This window comes from Sarcophilus harrisii, chromosome 1 (assembly GCF_902635505.1).
Source record: "Sarcophilus harrisii chromosome 1, mSarHar1.11, whole genome shotgun sequence".
NCBI lineage: Eukaryota > Metazoa > Chordata > Mammalia > Dasyuromorphia > Dasyuridae > Sarcophilus > Sarcophilus harrisii.
The window spans coordinates 102,034,131-102,054,583 of record NC_045426.1 but is presented as its reverse complement, the minus strand read 5'-3'; the positions used below and the strand labels follow the sequence as shown (position 1 = coordinate 102,054,583).

The 20,453-nt window shown below is 36.2% G+C and overlaps 1 protein-coding gene across 2 annotated transcripts in view; it reads left to right on the top strand.

Annotated features, from left to right (window-relative positions):
- ADAMTSL1 (ADAMTS like 1) overlaps positions 1 to 20,453 on the top strand; it is a 1,023,200-nt gene that overhangs the window by 963,972 nt on the left and 38,775 nt on the right. For both annotated transcript variants that reach the window (XM_031961469.1, XM_023497962.2), the window contains 3 exons: positions 133 to 261; positions 10,397 to 10,576; positions 13,554 to 13,688. In XM_031961469.1, the coding sequence (XP_031817329.1) occupies positions 133 to 261; positions 10,397 to 10,576; positions 13,554 to 13,688 (444 nt within the window). The remainder of the gene's footprint in view (positions 1 to 132; positions 262 to 10,396; positions 10,577 to 13,553; positions 13,689 to 20,453) is intronic.

Genomic DNA, 20,453 nt, shown 5'->3' with positions numbered 1-20,453 from the left:
AAATGGATTTGCTTAGATCTGTCCCTAATCACCAGATTTCAGTAACTGTTAGTCCATCCTGTTACAAATGTGATCTCCACAGTCATTGCTATGTCTATTTCCTGTACATATGGTGTTACTTCTCATTTCCAGGAAAACCATTAGTGAAGACATCAAGGATGGCTGTGACCAATACAGACTTACCTGCTGTCACTGTTGATGTGGGGAGTATCATCAAAACTATCCAGGGAGTAAATGTGACAATCAGCTGCCAAGTTGCAGGTGAGAAATGATTCATCATCCTTTCTTAGGAGCATTCTGATCTAAATATTTCCCCTAGGAATATTTCTTTTGTAAGCACTGAGATCCTAAATAGCATTTATTACAAATTTAATAATTCACATAAAAAAAACAAATAAATTTGCAAAGTGAGAAATAAGATATTCTCTAAAATCCCAAATAAAAGAACAAATAATGCATTTGCTCTGCCGTCTCCTTCCAATGTATGAGATCTCTTAGAGTTTACATCAAATGTTAACTTTCAGTGTGTCCAACCCTATTACAGAGGGGGAAGCTGAGCTTCAGAGTTTAATGACTTAACCCCAAGGTTACAATAGCAAGTAAATGGCTAGTGTTGGGACTCAAAACCAGCTCTTCTAGCTTTTTTTTTTTTTTTTTTTTTTTTTTTTTTTTTTTTTTTTTTTTTTTTTTTTTTTTTTTTGCATCACTTCTCACTACCTAGGAGGGAATATCTATAGTTATTGGGCCTCTCATTGTTTTGAAGATAATTTGGCAGGTGGATAAAGGCAGATCCAAGTATGGATCTGAAACCAAGAGTAAAAAGAGCTCACATTCGAGGTGAATTAAAAGGACTGACTAATTGACTAAACTAAAAGGGTAAGACAGATGTTTTGAAATCTGTACAAAGACAAGTTTGAGACAACCAGTGATGATAAGTGAAAGTATTCTCTCATCTCTCATTGATTCTTTTCCCATAGAAAAATTTATGGTTACAAAGTGTGTTTCTGTAATTTATTGTCAACAACTCAAACACAAATTTATGAAGGACCTACTTAATCAGTGCACTGGTATTAGCCAGATTGTGATTCTGGAAAAATTGCCAAAGGAGTAAAAACAAAAAAACATTCAGATGGCCTCTATGACATGACAACCAAGCCAAAGTCTAGTAAGTTCATTTATTCTCCCTGTGATTAAAGGAGGAAAATTACACTGTGACTCTTTAGACAGCTCAATGAAGATAAATTTACTAATCCTATAGTCATATCTTCTTTCAAGCCCCTTGTGATCAGAATGGTTCATTTTAAGCAACAAGGGGCTACATTATGTTACTGATATGATATAAATCAAAGGGAAAAATTCAAGACTGACTATTTTATTTCCTTTTTCTAAACTAAAAAGAGCATTGGATTGACTAAAAAAGCACAATTCATGCAAACTGGTAAGAATTATAACCAAGCTATAGTTTGTCTTCTTATGTAAAAGGAAGCCTCTGGTATTTTTCAGTCCATTTTCTCTGTTCAATCTGTCATATCATAATATACTGTGACAAAAGTAATTGACTGCCACCTGACTAAACCTTATGGAGAGAATGGTAAACAAGCAAGCTAGCAGAGATAAATTCTGTAAACTCATCTCATATCATTGTAATTGGAAGAATTCTGCTAAAAATAGGAAGGGTATAAGCAGAAATACTTCAGCAAGTATTGAAAATGACAATGCAACCTGACAGAATACTTTGCCCTTGAAGAGTTACAGTTCATCAATTGATCTGTGTATTAATATAACATTTCTCAAGTACCTCACTTGGTTTCAGGTGCTAGGCTAGGCACTAGGGATGTAAAGACCAAAATTAAATAGTCCCTACCCTCAATACTTGTATTCCATCAGGGAGACAGGCACAAAAGTATATGTAAAATGTATATGACTAGCTTGGTAGTGAGTGAAGTGGAAGAGAGCACCAGGAATAGCGTCAAGAAGACCAGAGTTCAAATCCAACCTCATACACTTAGAAGCTGTGTGACTGTGGGCAAATCACTTAACCCTGTTTGTCTCAGTTTCCTCATTTGTAAAATGAACTGGAGAAGGAAATGGCAAACCACTGCAATATCTTTGCCAAGAAAACTCTAAATGGGGTCATGAAGCATCGAATATGACTAAAGCAACTGAATAACAACAAAAATGTATATAAAATAAATACTGGGTAAATTTAAGAGGAGAGAGGACAGTAGCAGCTGTAAGGAATCAACAAGCCTTCATCTAGACAGTGGCAATGACACTGAGTTCTGACAGAGAGTTATAGACTCAAAAATGTGGAAAGAAGGTAAGGATGAATTCCAGGGGCAGTCAATGCAAAGGTACTCAAGAGATGGATTGTAATGTGTAAGAACAAGGACAGTTTGACTGCATTGTAGAGTGTAGGAAAGGGAGATTGGGAGCAAGTTGAGAAAGACTTAAAATGCAAACTCCTTTTGTATTTTTTAAGTATCCTAAAATCCTAAAGGCAAAAGGAAGGTGCTGAAATGTATTGATTAGAGGACTGACATGATTAGACTTACATATTTGAAAAATAAGTATTTAGTTGTAAAAAATTATCCTGGCATGGGTTCTGTCAACAAAAAGTTATTCTAATAAAAAAAAATTATGTAAAAAAATAAGTATTTATTAAGTCCCCACTATGAACCAGACATTGTGCTAAACACTTTACAATTATTTTATTTAGTCCTCACACCAAACCTCTAAGGTATGTGCAATTATTATCTTTTTTTTTTTTTAACAGATAAGGAAGCTGAGGTAGGTAATTGTCAAGTGACTTTCCAAGGGTTCTCTGCTATTAAGTGTTTAAGGCTAGATTTAAATTCAGCTCTTCCTGGCCCAGTGTCCTATGCACTGCACCACATAATCTGCTTCTGATACTAGAAAAATCAGTTTGACAGCTATAGAGAGAACAGATTGGGAAAAAGAAGATGATTTGTGACCAGGAAACTTATTAGGAGTGCTGAATGAATTTGATCTCTGCTGTTTACTACAGATCTAGTGAGGTGCTCTCTGTTTATATATAAATGCTTTGCAAACTCAAAAATAAATGCCAGCTACTATTGTTATCATTATTATGAATTATCTCAATCTTTCCACATTTTTGATGATATTCAACTTGAAATAGTCCAAAGACAAGCCACACTTACCCTTCTGTTTTTCTTTTTTATTTAATGTCATACAAACTAGAGCACAAATAGAAAAAATGCCTTTTTTGTAATTGAATAAAAATATTGGAATGTAAGTTCATCTTTCAGCTATTCACTGAAAGCATCTTAAAGACACTCTAGCAGCAGACAGGATGACATGTCCCTTATGCTATTTACCACATGGTTTCAATTTCTTCTTAAGATCTCTATAGTTTGAGTTTTTTCCATTACATATAGTTTGGAGATAATCAGTATAGCAGAATCTTTTGAAAATGTCATTCTTAAATTGATATGGATTATTGTTACATTCAAGAAGTTTCAGGCAATGGTTCTGTCTGTAATGACGCCATAGTTCTTTTAGAGTTTACATATTGAATTCTCAATAATTGGGGGGGATTTGCAATTGTAATATGGGGATTTATGTTTGTATATTTACATCTGTAATATGAGGATTTGTTATATATTGGTTCATGAGGGATATAATGAATTTCTTGTATATCATTCTAGTTATTGATCAAATCTTCCCTCAGCACTGACAAATACTAAATTTTTACATCCTGCCCATATGTTATACATTTTCCACCACATCGTTGGAAAATCTTCTTGATCAACAAATTTATGCTCCTTAGGAATGACTTTTTTTATAATTTCTTGTGGCAGTCACCTGATCCTGAATAATTATTATCATTATCTTCATCATCATTATTGTTATCATCATCATCTCATTTTCTCAGCTTTTTCAGTGGGGTTAAGATGAAAATGGTCCTGGGACAAGTCATAATTTTGCTATTATTCTTTCATATCCAATGCTCTATGAACCACTGCACAAAAAGATAAGATAACTGCTTTTTGCAGTTGAATAAAAGCATTGAGATATAACCTCATCCTCTGTAGGCTCACTGGAAACATCCTTGGTATAACTCCAGTAGCAGACAGAACAATGGGGATGATGTATACCTCATCCTGTTCCCCCCATGATTTTAATCTCCTTGGCCATGTTTCCATATTTCAAAAGCTTTTCATTCCATAAAGCTTGGAAATTATGAGTATTTGGGAGAGTGACATATATTAAAAACATTCTTAAGTTTTTATGAATCATTGTGATGTCCATGAGATTGTGGGCAACATTTCAGTGTGTAATAATGGTCTGGTTCCAATACAGTATATTGGCTGAGTTCCTCAGGATAGTTTAAAGTCTGTATTTGTACTATAGGGATTTGTCTTCCTTCAGTTCTTGAAAGATAGTGAGCTTCTGATGTATAATTCAAGCCACCAGGTTATGTCTTGCGAGGTATGCAGTAGGTATTAAATGATTGTGATACATTGCATTGCTTCCTAATTTCCTTGCATTTGTCATTAATTATGATCACCTTTCAATTTAGGCAACTCACTGCCATTTTCATAGGTAGTGATATCATCACATCTCTCCTCAAAACATCTCTGCTTCATGATTTTGTCATTGTTGTTATTCAGTCTTTTTTCAAATATATCCAATTCTTTGTGGTCCCATGAGAGGTTTCTTTGACATATAAAACGCTACCTCTGCCATTTCTTTCTCCAACTCATTTTACAGATGAAAAACTGGGGCAAACAGAGTTAATTAATTTCCACTCACACAATTACTAAGTATCTGAAACTAGATTCAAATTCAGAAGAGGACTCCTCTCTTTCTGACTCCATGCCTAATCCTCTATCTACTGTGTCACTTAGCTACCCGACTGAAGATGTAACAAAGTGCTAAAAAAAAAAATATATATATATATATATATATATATACCTGATAGGGAACACATTGTAAGAGGGAAGAGTCTGCTACAAGTAGCAGCATGAGGGAAACACTATTAAATAACTAGGACTCTTTCAAGAGACACAAATGTCAATATTTAAGGCACTTGTGACAAATAAGAGAGTTAAGAGTAAAGTTTTCAAAATCTATTTTGGTCATACAGAAAAGATGCCTCCCAGAATTCTGTGATTCCTTATTCATTGTTTCTAAATCTCTTGTTCCGATTATCTCTGAGATGCATCAAAGCCAGCAGTAAAGTAGCTGGATATTGTTCCACAAGACACCGTAAGGGTTGTCCTTTGACTCATGCTGATGACTCAGATCATGCTTTATCAAAAGTGGACGTGCATACCAACCCCACCACATCCAAAAGTTCAGGAACGAAGTCTGTATTTGGGTCAAAATGTACAGCTCTGGCTCCTGTAGAAAAATCCGTTAAATATAATCCTTTAGGAGAGAAAAGCTCATGAATAAATCGAAGAAATATTTCCGGTAGAATTTATCTTCAATGGGAGCTGTTGCTGCTGTTGCCACGACTGCCAAGAGGCGGGGATAGAGACCACGTGCTGACAGGTGCTTCTAGGTCACAGCAGATCATCCCTCCACACAAGAAACAATCAGAAAGTCTTTAAGTTTGTTGGAATTTTGTTTTTTGAAAGAGTATAGAGACATGTTCAGGCCTTTTCTCTTTTTAAAAAGAAAAAAACTCCATTCCACCAACTGACATTGCAGCTTTCCTGAGGTTTTCAACCCATTTCATAATACATAACAGCCAAGTTGATTTGATGTCCCATTTTATGGATGGGGCAGAGCAGTAAGGCATCAAGTAATAAGGTTAGGTATTAGAAAATCATCTAGTCCAACCTGCTTGTTTTACAGATGGGAAACTGAAGCCTAGAAAAGGAAAGTTATCTTGCTCAGTGTCACACAATTAATAGAGGAGGCAGAATTTGAACCCAAGTTCCCTGATTTTAAATGCACTTGTCCAAGTTTTTAATTCAGTGCTTTCAAGAATCTATTTTATAACATATGCATCCCATATTATATCATCAGTCTCAATGACCCCTGTTTTGTAAATGAAGGCAGCAGATATAAAGTAATCAAAATCTCTTATTATTTTAATCACTGAAATGCCAAAATTCAATGAAGAACTTCCTTTATATGGAGGATTGTGCTAGGTACTCATGGAATATATATAAAGATAAATAAGATATGAAACTTGTCCTCAAGAAGCATATAGCTTAATTAGGGACATAAAATGCATACTCAGATAGCTATAAGATCAAGGAATTTGGTTATTCTAATAGACATACAAAAATATCACCAATAATATTCTTAAAAAGAAGAAATTACTTATCTCTATGGGGTTGGGGATGGATTAATGGAAAAGCTGATATTTGAGTTGGACCTTAATGGATGTCAACAGGAAGATGTGATGGGGAAGGAGAACATAGGCAAAGGGGAAAATATACATAAATATACAGATATATTACTGATATTAGTAACATGATATGATGGAAGAGAACCAATGGAATTTTAGAAAAGGACCTAGTTTCAAATATCAGTTCAGCTTCTTGCTACCCATGTAACTGATCATGAACAAGAGACTTCCATTCTTCAACAATCAATTTCTTGCTCTTTAAAATGAGAGTTGGACCAAATGTCTCCTAAGTTTTCTTGCAAAGTCTAAGTCCTAGCACCTTCAGGAATGGATGCCAGCCAGTTGGAGATGCCAACAATAGTTATTATTTATATGACACTTTCAAGCATTTTAAATGCATTATGTCATTTAGTCTTCATTGCAAACTGAATTTTAGGAAATAAAATACTGTTTTAGAGATTAGGAAACCAAAATTCAAAGAAGTCTGTCACTTGCCTAAGGTCATGCAGATAGTAAAAGTCTGAGATGGCATTCAAAAACTTCTTGATTCCAAGTCCGGCACACTTTTCATTATACCACCCTGACTCTATGGTATCACCTATTTTAATTCTATATCTCTATTTGTGCCCAAACCATTGTGTGTGACATAATGAGAAATCAGTGTTATGGCGTGGCAGATTTAGAATCTATAGTTTGGAGATCCATCTGGAATTAAGAATATAGAGAAAGGGATCAGGGCCTTTGGGGGCATAACTATAAAAACAGGCATGCCTTCACAAAGAGAGGCAAACGTTGGCCCCATGCTCTAAATGAAATCAGTTTGTTTGAGAGCCGAGGTCATTTGTTCATTCAAAAAGCATTTATTGATAGAACTAAAGGACCATTTAGGCAGGCTCCCTCATTATGAATCACATTTTCTTTGGAAGTCATTAATTCCTTTCAGGGAATAAAAACTGGAAGTTCAGACCCTTCCTCAGTGGAGACCTATACAATCCATGTAGAAAGGGACAATTCAGAGTCCAATAAAAGAATTGGCTACAGATGGTATTCTTTTGAGGTGATCCCTTTTTTCCCTTTATTTTTATCAGAGAGAATAAGGGCAGAGGCTTTTGTTTGCAGCTTACTTTGCAGAGCTATTCCTCTCCTAATTGGTATTAGCGCTTTCTTTTAAAATTTAACTAAAAACTAGGCTTACATCTTAAGTTTTAGCATAGGATTTTTTTTTTAATCAAGTCGTTATTGATACGTTCATGTAATACTCTTGCTCTCCCTAGTGGTGATACCTAAAAAAGCAAGTTCCATTTACTACCCGTCCTCTCATCTGTCTCTGTGGAAGAGACATGCCAGTCAGGGTTCTCAAACTGACACGTGAGTCATTTGATTATAGCAAATCTGTGTGAGCTACCGGTATGAGAAGACTTCAGAGAACTATAACTACTCATCCCTTTTCAGGGGATATTCCCTCTTCTCCACTAACATGCTGGTTTCCAGGTGGTTTTGATTCCATTATGATTCATCAGCAGAATAAAAGAACAAATCAATCTTTTGCCCAGCTGATCAGAGATCTCAGATTGCCAAACTCTTGAACTGCCCATCTTCAAACTACCGAGTGGAGGAAGGAAAGAAACACAGACTAAATCAAGAGCAGCTGCCAGATCAATGGGTGAACACAACACAAGGCAATGGTACAACAGCTCAAAACAAAGAGAAGTGTTATTGTCTGAGAAGGAACTCAAGTCTGGGGAGGCTCAGCAGCCATGATTCATTATAAATTTATATTATAGACACATTATATTACATATTGTTACATTATATACAACATATTATATATCATATAGATATAGATATATCAGATATATTATAGATATGGATATAATATAGATAGAAAGAGCTTGTTATTTAGCCCCAAATGAGACCAATATATGTTTGTTAAAGCAAGAAGGGACAAAAAAAGTAAGCAAGGGGGCAAGGGGCAGGGAGGGAGTATGATATTTAATTCGACATTTATTAAATACCTGTCATATGCGAAACGCTGTATTTGGTGCTGGGAACACAAAGGTGAAAATGAAATGAGTCCCTTCCCTCATAGAGCTTATGTTCCTGAGAAATACAGCATTCCATACATAAAAAGTAATTCAAATGGATGGATCTGGGAAATCTCATATTGATGGTATCTCCTGAACTGTGATTTGAAAGATGCTAGAGATGCTTCAAGCCAGTGAAGAGGGTGTACATTCCAGAGAGGAAGAATCAGTCCCTTGACTAAAGTAATAGAGTCAGGAGATGGAATTCTTTTTTCTTTCATAGGAGGCACTATAATATACAATAGATACCAAAAATAACTGAAAGATGATTGGGGGAAGGGAAGTACAGGCATCTGGGAAAAGGATTCAGGCACTTGGGCCAAGCTTTAAGACATTGAGAATTCTAAAATGAAAAAGGAAGGAATTGGTACATAATTTGTTGGTCTGATGGAATTTGGTCTGATGGAAATTTATGAAATTCGAAGGTCAGTTTGGCTGGACCACAGAATGTGTATAAAAGGAGGAGGTAGTAATGTATAATAAACCTGAAACAGTTATAAATGGTTTAAAAAGACAGAGAAGTTTGTATCTGATCTACAGATAGTGGATAAATCCTGGAGTCTGGGTTTTTTTGTTTTGGGGGAAGGGGAGGGTATTTTATTTTTCATCAGTAGAGTGACGAGGTTAGACCTGTACTTTTGAAAAATCACCTTAGCATCTATATGCAGGATGTATTGAGAGAGAAGATGGGGCAGAAAGACTAACTAGGAAGCCATTGTAATCATCCAGGTGAGAAGGGATGGGGCACACCCATATTCTTAGCTACCTGGGATGTGGAGGCTGACAGATTTCTTAAGCTTGGGAGTTCTGAGTTGCTTTGGGCTAATCCAATCAGGTATCTGCACTAAGTTCAGCATTAATTGGTGAGTCCCTGAGACAGAAACAACAAGGCACAGTTCTTGGTCCAAAGTTGGACTGGAGCCATGCAGCAGTATCCCTTGTATCTCCATTCTGAGTAGCTTAAAGAAACTTAATCTTTAAAAAAAAAAAAAAAAAAAAAAAAAAAAAAAAAAAAAAAAAAAAAAAAAAAAAAAAAAAAGGAAAAACTGAATTTTTCTGAGTTTTATTCCTGATTCTCCATTAACTCTATTTCCCCTAAGGTTGAAATATCTTTTAGGGAGAGAGAATTGATCACTACATTTGCTTTTTCAAGATATTAGAATAGTTCAACAGAGATTTGATACCTGTTCTAAAAACATAATATATCTTGCATATTTCTCATTATTGTCACAAGGACTAGGGACATTTTGACAGAATTGTTATAATTTTATAACAATTTTTCTTCCAAAGAGTTCAAAGTAGTCTTAGCCAACCCTTGGCCAGCCACCTCATTATAACATTAATACTCATTTGTATGCTGGAGCTAGCACAGGAAAGTCAATTGTTAAACTTTCACTGTGACCATTTATACCTTGGAATTTGGCAAATACTACATATCTGGACTTAATTATTTTGTTGATTACTTAGGTGTTAGTGATGCAAATTAAATCTAAAAGTGGGTTGTTTGCAGAGTCAGTTGATAAACATTTTCCAGCACACTCTTGTGTAACTTGGAAGTAGCTATTCACTTTAATAGAAGCCCAGAAAACAGACCCTTCCCCCATAAGAACTTTTAAAATAATTTCATAATAAAATTATAAACAGGATGACCATGAGAGAAGTGGGTATATGAATATGTGTGTGTGTGTGTGTGTGTGTGTGTAGTTTCTAACTTTCTCCTTAAATTTCCTCAAAGTTAAGGAACACCACACACACACACCTCAATTCTTTGTTGAAGTAAATTCTCTTCTACCATTTAATAATCAGGAAACTAGTAAGAAGTTAAAGGCATATCAAAGTTAAAGGCACGATCCTACATAGGTACTAGGGTATCAAGTGCAAGCATTCTCTGACTGTATGAATGCCTCCTTGTTCACCTGCTATGCATTTTGTGTTCATGAGTTTATTTTTTTTTTCTTCCTAGGTGTGCCTGAAGTAGAAGTCACTTGGTTCAGGAATAAAAGCAAATTGGCTCCTCTTCACCACCTGCAAGATGGCTCCCTGTCTATTACAAATGTCTCCTTTTCCGATCAGGGGCTGTACTCCTGTAGAGCAGTCAATCTTCACGGAGAAGTGACTGAAAACACCCAGCTAGTGATACTAGGTAAACAGTTTGCAAGGTCAACTGCCTGTGGACAGGATTTCAGTTTTTCAGTTGAAAACCTCCAGACCAGGTCCTCCTCCCTCTCTCCCTGTTCCTGCCAAACACAATCAATGTAACCTAAACTAACCCTAACATCTCCCTTTACCCTGGAGAGTTAAGAGATGAAAAGAATTTAAATGTATGATGTTATAGTAATAAGATTTGGAGCATCAAAAAAAAAAAAAAAAAAAAACCACGAGATTTATGGCCAACCATCTTAGACTAACTACAATATTTGGTGACTTACATATAAACCATTAGAACATTCATTCTTATATGGAGAGCAAAGACAATATGTGCACATATGATGCAAAGCCAAATGCTGGGTTGAGTTTTCATCTTTATCTGCCCCAGTAAAATATGAAGTTACCCACCTAACTGCTCCTGAATGGACTCTCTAACTGGAATACAGTTTTACACCCAGTAAAGCAAATGAAGTTAAAGCCCCTTACAAATATACCAGTCAAGAATAAGTCAAATGAAATTAACCAAAATCTCTGCACCGTTGGATATTTTCAGGCACCCCATCTCTACCTTCAGGTCCTCATTCATGGCTCTGGCACAAAATGCTGAATCAATCGGCCTACATTACATACAAAAGTTTCTGACATCAATTCATGTCTAGGGCCTACCAGAGCTATCACATAATCCCCAAGCATAACTCATCTGCAGTTATCCATGGGAAAGAAAGCAACATAAATGGTCTTATATTTATACACATACTAGTTCGATACTGCAAGAATTTCTTTTACCATAATTTCATTAATTTGGGGGTGGGGGACTGCCTTTCACTAAAACAAATTACAGCCTCTCTGTAATTTAAAAGATGGTCAAGATTTGGCATGATTGAAAAATTTATAACCAGGCAGTCTACCTGGCAGTGAGGCTCTCTGGATTTAAGCCAGGCTGGTTCCTTGGACAAAACATAAATGGGTGTATAGATAAACAGCAGAAAGAACAGACAAAATATCCTCTATTACTGGTCTTTATTCAACTTGGTAATGTCTAGCAGAGCTTGCTCCACCAGCAAAGTCTTTAAGAATCCAGAAGCATCTCCATGTCATAGTAAAGTCTTAGAAAACTTTAGTAGAGGGCATACCTGTGTACCTATCCACATATAAAAAGGGTTCTTTTTAAAATCAAAATGATTTAGTAGGAGAAATAATTTAGGCTTTAGTTTTACCAAATTGCTAGTATGAAATCTCTGCTCACTCTGGCTTCCAAAAACCTGCTCATAGTAATTCACCACGCACCCCAGTTGGGCTTGCAGCTCACCAGTGACTATATAAGCCCCAAATTATCTCAGAAAGCAACAATAACTCAGTTCAGTGAAGGATGAAGTTTACTTTGTGTTCAGTTTCACAGTCATGAGTTAAACTTCTAGCCGGACGATTGGACTCAAAAAGCCGTTATTGAGCCCAGAGCCTGGGTGGGACCATTACCCCTCACTGATTTATGGTACTTACTGATGGAGTTTTCCTCCCTAATAACACTTCCTCATCACTTTCTACTAATGGAGAGATGAAAGATTAACCAGGATGTGTAGCTGCTACTGTAGGTCTGGTAATGAAGTGTGTATATTCTGCAAACTTGTGTTTAGCACTATGGTGCCATTGAAAAGTAGGTGAAAAGACTATTTGGGGAATGTTACTTCTTCCCCACTTTAATCAAATATGACGGAAAATTGCTATTTAAATTCTCACCTCAGGGCATTTTTTTTATCAGAAATAACCTTGGTTTATTGATCACAGTTCATTCATTATTCCAAGCACTTTCTGAATATAAAAGTAGTTTCATTTTCTTTGTTAATCATTTAAAACTAATTTAAGTTTTAAGTGGAATTTTTTTCCAAAAAAACTAAGATCTAGTGCCAACTATTGAAACTTAAGTTTTGTTTGTAGTCTAATAACACAGGCCTACATTCATTCAGCAAACATTTATTAAGGGCTCACTATGAGCTCTATAGGTATGGGACAGGAAGCAGAACCAGAGAGGCAGCAGATGGATTGGCTTCCATTTGGGGAGCTCTTACAATCTACTTTTAGACATAAGAGCATAAAAGCATCTTAACACTTACCACATCAATAGATTTGTAATATTCTGTATTTCAAAGAAGAATTTAAAGAGAAGAGGATTTGGGCTTCAGTTGGTGATACCATGGCTGACGTAGAATTCAGAGAATTTTTGAGATTAATGGGACCTGGGAAAGCATTGAGTTCAGCCTCATTTGATAGAGACAGAATGGTTAAGTCACTTCCCCTTGGCCATCCAGTGGTTAGCTGAAAGGAAATAAGTAACTAACATTTATTAAATACTTAACAATGCGCAAATCACTATGCCAGATGCTGAGGAGACAAAGATGACTCAATTATTTCTCAAAGAACTTACATTCTTCTGGGGGAAAGTATAACATACTTTCATAACACAGTATAATGCAAGTTAGGGCATAATGGGGGCAAAGGAGATATCTAAACAATACGCTGCAAGGAAATTTGAGGAAGGAGTGTATTCCTGAGAGCAGCATGCTCAAATACCAGGAGGTAGGAAATGGGAAGATGGATAAATATTAAGTTTTATAAAGGGATTTTTTTTTTTTTGCTTATAAACATTGCGAGATCTTCAAAATATGGGTTGATTGAAAAAACTCAATTTGTGTTTTCAGAAACACATTTTTGACGCAAAGTTAGGAACATCCATACAGTAATGTGCCTAATTCTCAGGAGTAGCCTTGTTTTATCAGGCATAGTATTAGGCCTGTAACTCAGATCCCAACCCTAGTGAAAGTATGGATGTCTCCACTAAAAAGATGCCCTTCAGAAGCCAGCAACAGAAACACTTGATCTCTTAATACCTAATGGTTTCCTCTTCCCCACTCCTCCTAAAGGTACTAGATTTTTATGTTTTAGTCTGCTCTGATTCATCATTTCCCTGACTACAGATCCCCCCCATCCTCCTTCTCAACTGGAAGACATGAAGGCCCTGCTTTCAGCCAATGGACCCAACCTTCCCTCTGTGCTCACTTCTCCTCTGGGAACACAGCTGGTTTTGAGTCCTGGGAATTCTGCTGTCCTTGGTGAGTAGTCTAGTCTCTGAAGCTCTTGGAATAATTCCAGGTTGAGACTGAATTTATGGAAAGGGGGACTGTGTATAGGCAGGAGGGAGGGAGGCAGCAACAGTGGGGTAGCAGGAAATCCTCTCATTGCCTAGAGAATCCAGACTCACCCAGTGGAAACTTTTGCTAATTTTCCACAAGGTAGGGACAATTTTGTCTGGCCTTTTAGTTTGTCTAGTTTCCAATACAACTTTGCTCAGGTTGTAACAAGAGTTTCTACTCCAAGGTTCTCTCAGAGTGAGGGGCTACTTTGGCTGCAATGTGAAAACTGTTCTTACTTTTTTAGGTCAAGAATACTCTGGGCTTATTGACTTGTAAAAAAATGTGTCTCCCCCCCCCCCATTTCCCACTGATTTCTTTCCTCTGGGATAATGCTAGAATAATTATTACCATAGAAAAAGGGATATTGATTACAGATTATAAAAGCATATGTCCCACCTTTCTTGAATACCCAATATGAGTTCCCAGGTATGGAAAGCTCAGTAACCTCTCAGAGTCCTTGGAGCCATCAGAACTGAAAGTGTCCTGGCATTAGAGATAGGCAGTTCTACTACTTTGCTCATTGTTTCCCATTTCTTATAGCCTTCACCGGCAGGAGTTTTCATTAGCTATATTTCTCATTCAACAAGGTGTTTCTCATATCTTATACCTGCTTGGAAAGGGAGAATGACGACTTGTTGAGGATTATGTAGTTCCTAAATGTCTGAATCTGGATAGGAAGTCAGGTGTTCCTAATGCCAGGCTAAAGCTTTATCCATTGTGCCACCAGATGCCTCCTTTCTTGCTTAATGTGAAAATCTATGACAATCCTCATTCCCTACCAACCAAGGACTCCATGGCTGGATCCTTAATCATATATATATAAATGGGAATCTAATGACATGGTCACAAATCCAGCATGACTAATGCACAACTAGAAAAAGTCATTTTCAGTTTTCCTTCTTAGCTGAAATATCTCCAAGATATAACTAGAAAAACCCAATTTAAAAAAAATTATGATTTGTACAGTAAAATAATATGTAATAATAATTTTAATTTATGGAGAATTTTAAGGCTGAGGAAGCATTTTCCTCAAAATAAGCTCATGAAATAAGCAAGCCATGGAATATTTACACCCATTTTAGAGATGACAAGACTGAGGCCACAGGAGGTCACGCAGCTAAGCTAGTGTGTTGAAATCAAAACCCAGATGCCCAGAGCTTACTCCATTTTGCTACATTGCCTCCTTATGTAGATCTGCTTTATCTTTCATAATTATTACAGATCTGCCATTAACTGCTGGCATATGTCAAAATCCACATTAAAAACATACAGTTGCACATTTCATTTAGCCTTAAGATAGCAAATTCTTTCTAACTAGCCCTATTTCAGTATCATATGTACATAACAAAATTTTTTATTTTGATTCAACAATTCCCAAGACAGGTTTTATCACTAATAGCACTGGTTTTTAGTGATTTTTTTTCCCCTTTTCTGGAAGTTCAATTTCTGTCAGTGGCAACTGTGGTACCTTTTACTCCCCTGGAAAAATGAACATGTATGCACTGTCCCATAATAGCTTTACTTTCTGTCTTCCATATTCTGGAATAATATTTTGTCTCCTGCTAGCTATGGGCAATAAGAGTTTATTGTGGTTTATGTGGTGACATTCCAGTGCTGCTTTATAGCTCTTTGTTTCCTTATGTCGGTGTTTAAATCTAATAGTTAAGGGACATCTTAATACTCTAATCTGTAGTCAGCCCTGCTCCATGTAAGCGAGACAGTGAGTCAGTCTCCATAAAAAACGCTGCATGCATGTACCTGAGAGGAATGGACTCCTGCAGGGAATGTCACCACATCTCTGTGATTTTAGACATAGGCCATGATGTATAGGCTGCATGAGAATGGATTGGGAGATGATGTCAGGTCACAGTTCTTTGAATGCCTTCAGTGATTCAAGATGTACCAAGACTTTGTTATTACATTCTTGGGGCGGGTCTCAAAGGATGGGGAAGATTTGCATAGGCATAAATGCTCCATTTGGGGAAAATGGTGTGAACAAAGGTAAAAAGAACAGTTCTCTGCATGAGAGCACCAGGGACAGGGAATTAGACAAGTCTGGCTGAAGTGGACAACCTCAGAGGGAAATACAAGAAGTCAGAATTAGAAAATTAAAATTGACTCAGTTCCATATATATCCATACAATCCATATATACATGAAATATACATGGAATATATGGAATGTATATAATATATATAAACATATATATGAATGAAATGAATCTTTATCAGAGAAACTTATTCCCCCCAAAAAATCTGTCTTACTTCATTGTCTATGGTATCTATTAGCAAAATGTAGATTCCCTGTCTATTTTTCCTTAATATCAAAATCTATGACAACCCTCATTCCCTTCCAACTAGGCCTTCCATGGCTGGATCCTTAACCATATACATAAATGGGAATCTAATGACATGGTCACAAATCCAGCATAACTAAAGCACAACTAGGAAAAGTCATTTTCTGAGTGTGGACCTATATATATATATATATATATATCATTTCCACTCTCTATTATTGTTTGCTTGCATTTTTGTTTTCCTTCTCAGGTTTTTTTACCTTCTTTCTAGATCTGATCTTTCTTGAGCAGCAAGATAACAGTATAAATATGTATACATATATTGTATTTAACACATACTTTAACGTGTTTAACATGTATTGCTGCCATCTAGGAGAGGGGGTGGAGGGAAAGAGGGGAAAAGTTGGATCAGAAGGTTTTGCAATGGTCAATGTTGAAAAACTACCCATGCATATGTTTTGCAAATAAAATTTTTCAGTTTTCCTTCTTAGCTGAAATGTCTCCAAGATATAACTAGAAAAACCCAATTTGCTTTCTGCAAGATCATCATTGCTACCCCTGATTTGTTTATTTCAGCTGAAGCATGAGATTTTACTCCAGCCCTTTAACTGTTTATTTGTCTTTCTGTTTTGTGTATCTCTTGTAAACAACATTTTCTTAGATTCTCATTTCTTATTCATTCTGCTATCTGATTTCATTTTATGGGTGAATGCATCCTACTCACATTCACAATTATGATTACTGTGTACTTTCCTCTATCTCATTTTCTTCTATTTATTCTACTCTTTGTGTGTTTTTAATGCTTTTCTCAAAAGTCTATATTGTTTCTGATCACTGCCTCCTTTAAAATGCCCTTCCTTTTATCATTTTCCCCTTCCCCTTATCTCTTATCCCATTCCCCTCTTCCCTAGTAGGTAAGAAGTTTCTATACCCAACTCTGTGTGTATATATTCTTCCTTCTTTGAACCAATTCTAATGAAAGAGGTCAAGCATGCCCACACCACTTTCTCCACCCTCTCGTTTCACCCTCTACTATAAAAGCTCTTTATTACATGCTTCTTTTATATAAGAAAATTTCCCTCTTTTACCATTCCTTACCACCCTTTCTCAGGGCATCCCTCTTTCTCACCCTTTCATTGGAGGGGAATAGGGACATGTTATCCCAGTATAATTGACTCATGCCTGTGCTTTCTGTCTATGTAGATTCCTAACTGCTCTAATAATAATTAAGTTTTTAGGAGCTACATGTATCATTTTGCCATATTTACCTTTTTATGCTTCTCTTGAGTCTTATATTTAAATATCAAATTTTCCATAGCACTGGTCTTTTCATCAAGGATGCTTGAAAATCTTATTTCATTAAATGTACATTTTTTCACTAGAAGATTATACTGTTTTGGTGAATAGATTATTTTTGGTTGCAACATAATCTTCTAAGCCCTCTACTGCTCTAAATGAAAGCTGCTAAATCTTGTGTGATCCTGACTGGCTTTACAATATTTTGAATTGTTTCTTTCTGGCTGCTTTCAGTATTTTCTCCTTAACCTAAGGACCTTAGAATTTGTCTATAATATTCCTGTGAGTCTTCATTTGGGGATTACTTTCAGGAGGAGATTCGTACATTCTTTCTATTTCTATTTTACCCTCTTAATCTAAGATACCAGGGTGGTTTTCCTTTAGAATTTCTTAAAATATGATGTGTAGATTTTTTTAATCTTGGCTTCTCTTCCTCAATTCTAATTTTTAAGGAATTATTTTTTTTCAATAAGCTTTTGTACTTTCATTTTCATTTGACCAATTCTGCTTTTTAAGGAGTTATTTTCTTCAGTGAACTTTAGTGTGTCTTTTACCAAGATGTTATTTCTCTTTTCAGGATTTTCTTGCACCACTCTCATTTCTTTTCTCAATTTTTCCTCTATCAACTCACATCTTTTTTTTTTTTTAATCTTCTACAAAATTTTTGTTGGGCTTGGATTCAATTAGCTTTTTTTGAAGCTTTGGTTATACTTGTTTTTATACTGTTATGTTCTTTTGAGTTTATGTCTTAAACTTCCCTGAGCAAACAAAAAAAAGTGCAGTATGTTGCACTTCTTTTTTTGCTATTTGCTCATTTCCCCAATTTCTGATTTTGAACTTTATGTTAAAGTTGTTCTCTGCTCACCAGAAAATGGGGGTATACTGTCACAAGCTTCAGACTTTTTATACTTCTCTTTTCAGAACTAATTCTGCAAGTTTCCATGACTTCCAAGATAGTGGTATCCTGGGAGAGATGTGCTCAACACTCTGATCTTTACTCTGCAAAGTCCCCTACTCCCCTTAAGCCACAAGTGCTAACACTCTGGAACTGTGACCCAGAAGTAGATATGGGCAATAGAGTTATCAGTCATCACCAGCTGGACCACCAGTGTTCCCAAAAGGTCCCCTCTTTTAATCTCTTTCTGACCAGTTGTCTGACCCTCTTATAGTCTCTGGGCTGAGAGTTGCGGAAGCTGCTGCTGCCATTGTAATAAACACCTATGGGACCTGTTGGTGCTATACCTTTGTATTACACTATTTGGAGAAGAATATTGGCAGGGTTCACCTGGATTACCTCTAATCCACCATCTTGCCCCAATGTTGCTTTAAAATATTTTCTCATTGTCTTTAGCTTCCCTCATCAAGCTGAGCTCATTTTTAGTTTTAGCATTTCTGACACAGTTCTTACCATGTCAAACTTATAGTCATCATCTATTATTTGTGTTTGTTTACATCTTCTGTATATTTTTTTAATTAATTTAATAAATGACTGATGAGTTCACTGTGCATTCATATAGGTCTCTTCAGAAAAATCTAGTTTTTCCTCCCCATTAAATGTGTTTCCCTTTGTGTCTTAAGAATTTTATTCTTCAATATTTTCCATCCTTCTTGGACTGGCATGCCCTATTTCTTCAGTTTGTGAGGTCCTAACTTTTCTCTGAAGCCACAGAAATTTATTCCCTCAGAATTTAGGTATATGCTCCTCTCTTCTCTCCCAGAAAAGAGTTATTCATATCTAGAATAGTATCTCAATTGTTGGTTCTTCCAACTTTTGAACGATGAAATTATCACAAAGGTAGCTTGTGCTTGTGTTTAAAATATTTTTTCAGATCCTATCAATTTCCTATTCCTGTAAACAACTCCAGGTAGTTTGCAGTATGCACCAATGAAAAAATTACTTCTGTTCCTGCTGTATCTGACTTTTACCCAAATATTCTCTGCCAGGTTTTCAGCCAATTTTTCTATTTTCTTACATAAGCATAGCTTCTAAATAGACAACTCCCCCCTTTTACTTACCCTGTTTCTGTTGACTAAAACTATACTCATGGAAACATAGTTTCATCCTTGAGTTTCATCCCAACAAGTATCAGTAGTATCACACAGTAGGTCCTTAATAAATAATTTCCAAAGAGAATCAAATTGGTACATGGAATTTTTGTTTCTTTGTATTCATTTGTCCCAATGCCAGTCATCTTTCCTCCAACATGACTTCTAAGGTTTTGGATCAACTAAATCTTGAGACCCAGACTTCAAGAACTGCTATTTCAGCATCACTATAATCATAGCACATATTTCTAACATGATTTAAAATTTACCAGGCACTTTCTTCACAACTCTCTGAGAATGTCCTCCACTTCCAAGAACCATATAAAGTCACAGCTGGAAGGACCTTTTAAAAAATTAAAGCCTATGGTTTCATTGATGTAGAGAACTCTTGGTAAGGAATTACCTCTACCTGCTACTCAAAATTTCAGAGAATTGCTTGGGTCACTAAGAAGTTAAGTGACTTGCAAAGGACATAGTCAAACTGTGGTAGAAACAGGACTGAAACATGAGTCTTCCATCTTTAGGCATTATCTGGTCTAAACCCCTAATTTTACACTTAAGGAAAACTGAGGCCCAGAAAGGGAAAGGAAATGAATTGCTCAGAATAGCTAGTGACCATGCCAGGACAAGAACCAAGATACTAATGATATACCATGAAATGCTTTTTCCCATTCATTCAGCCACTGCTTGAGATGTTTCTGACCAAGGTTCAATGTCCTCAAAGAAAGAACTAAGATGTAACCATCCCAAAATGGAAAAAGTCACATCAGAAAGAAGATGGATTGCTCTCTTATTTGCTAGTCATCTTTGTTGTAGAGAACCTACTTTTGTAAAATTGAACCTTACTGACTACAGTGTCCAAAACATTTTCTCCTTCTTAACTGAAGGTTTATCGAAGGTTGCAAGTAAAATTCTCACAAGATAAGGAGGAATGGATGAGTTGTAATCTGTACTAGTGGAGGGTATATCTATATTCTTGAGCTGACAGTTTGATTGAAGCAATAGAGTCTGTAAATCAGTCCTGTACAAACAGAAACCAGGACACCT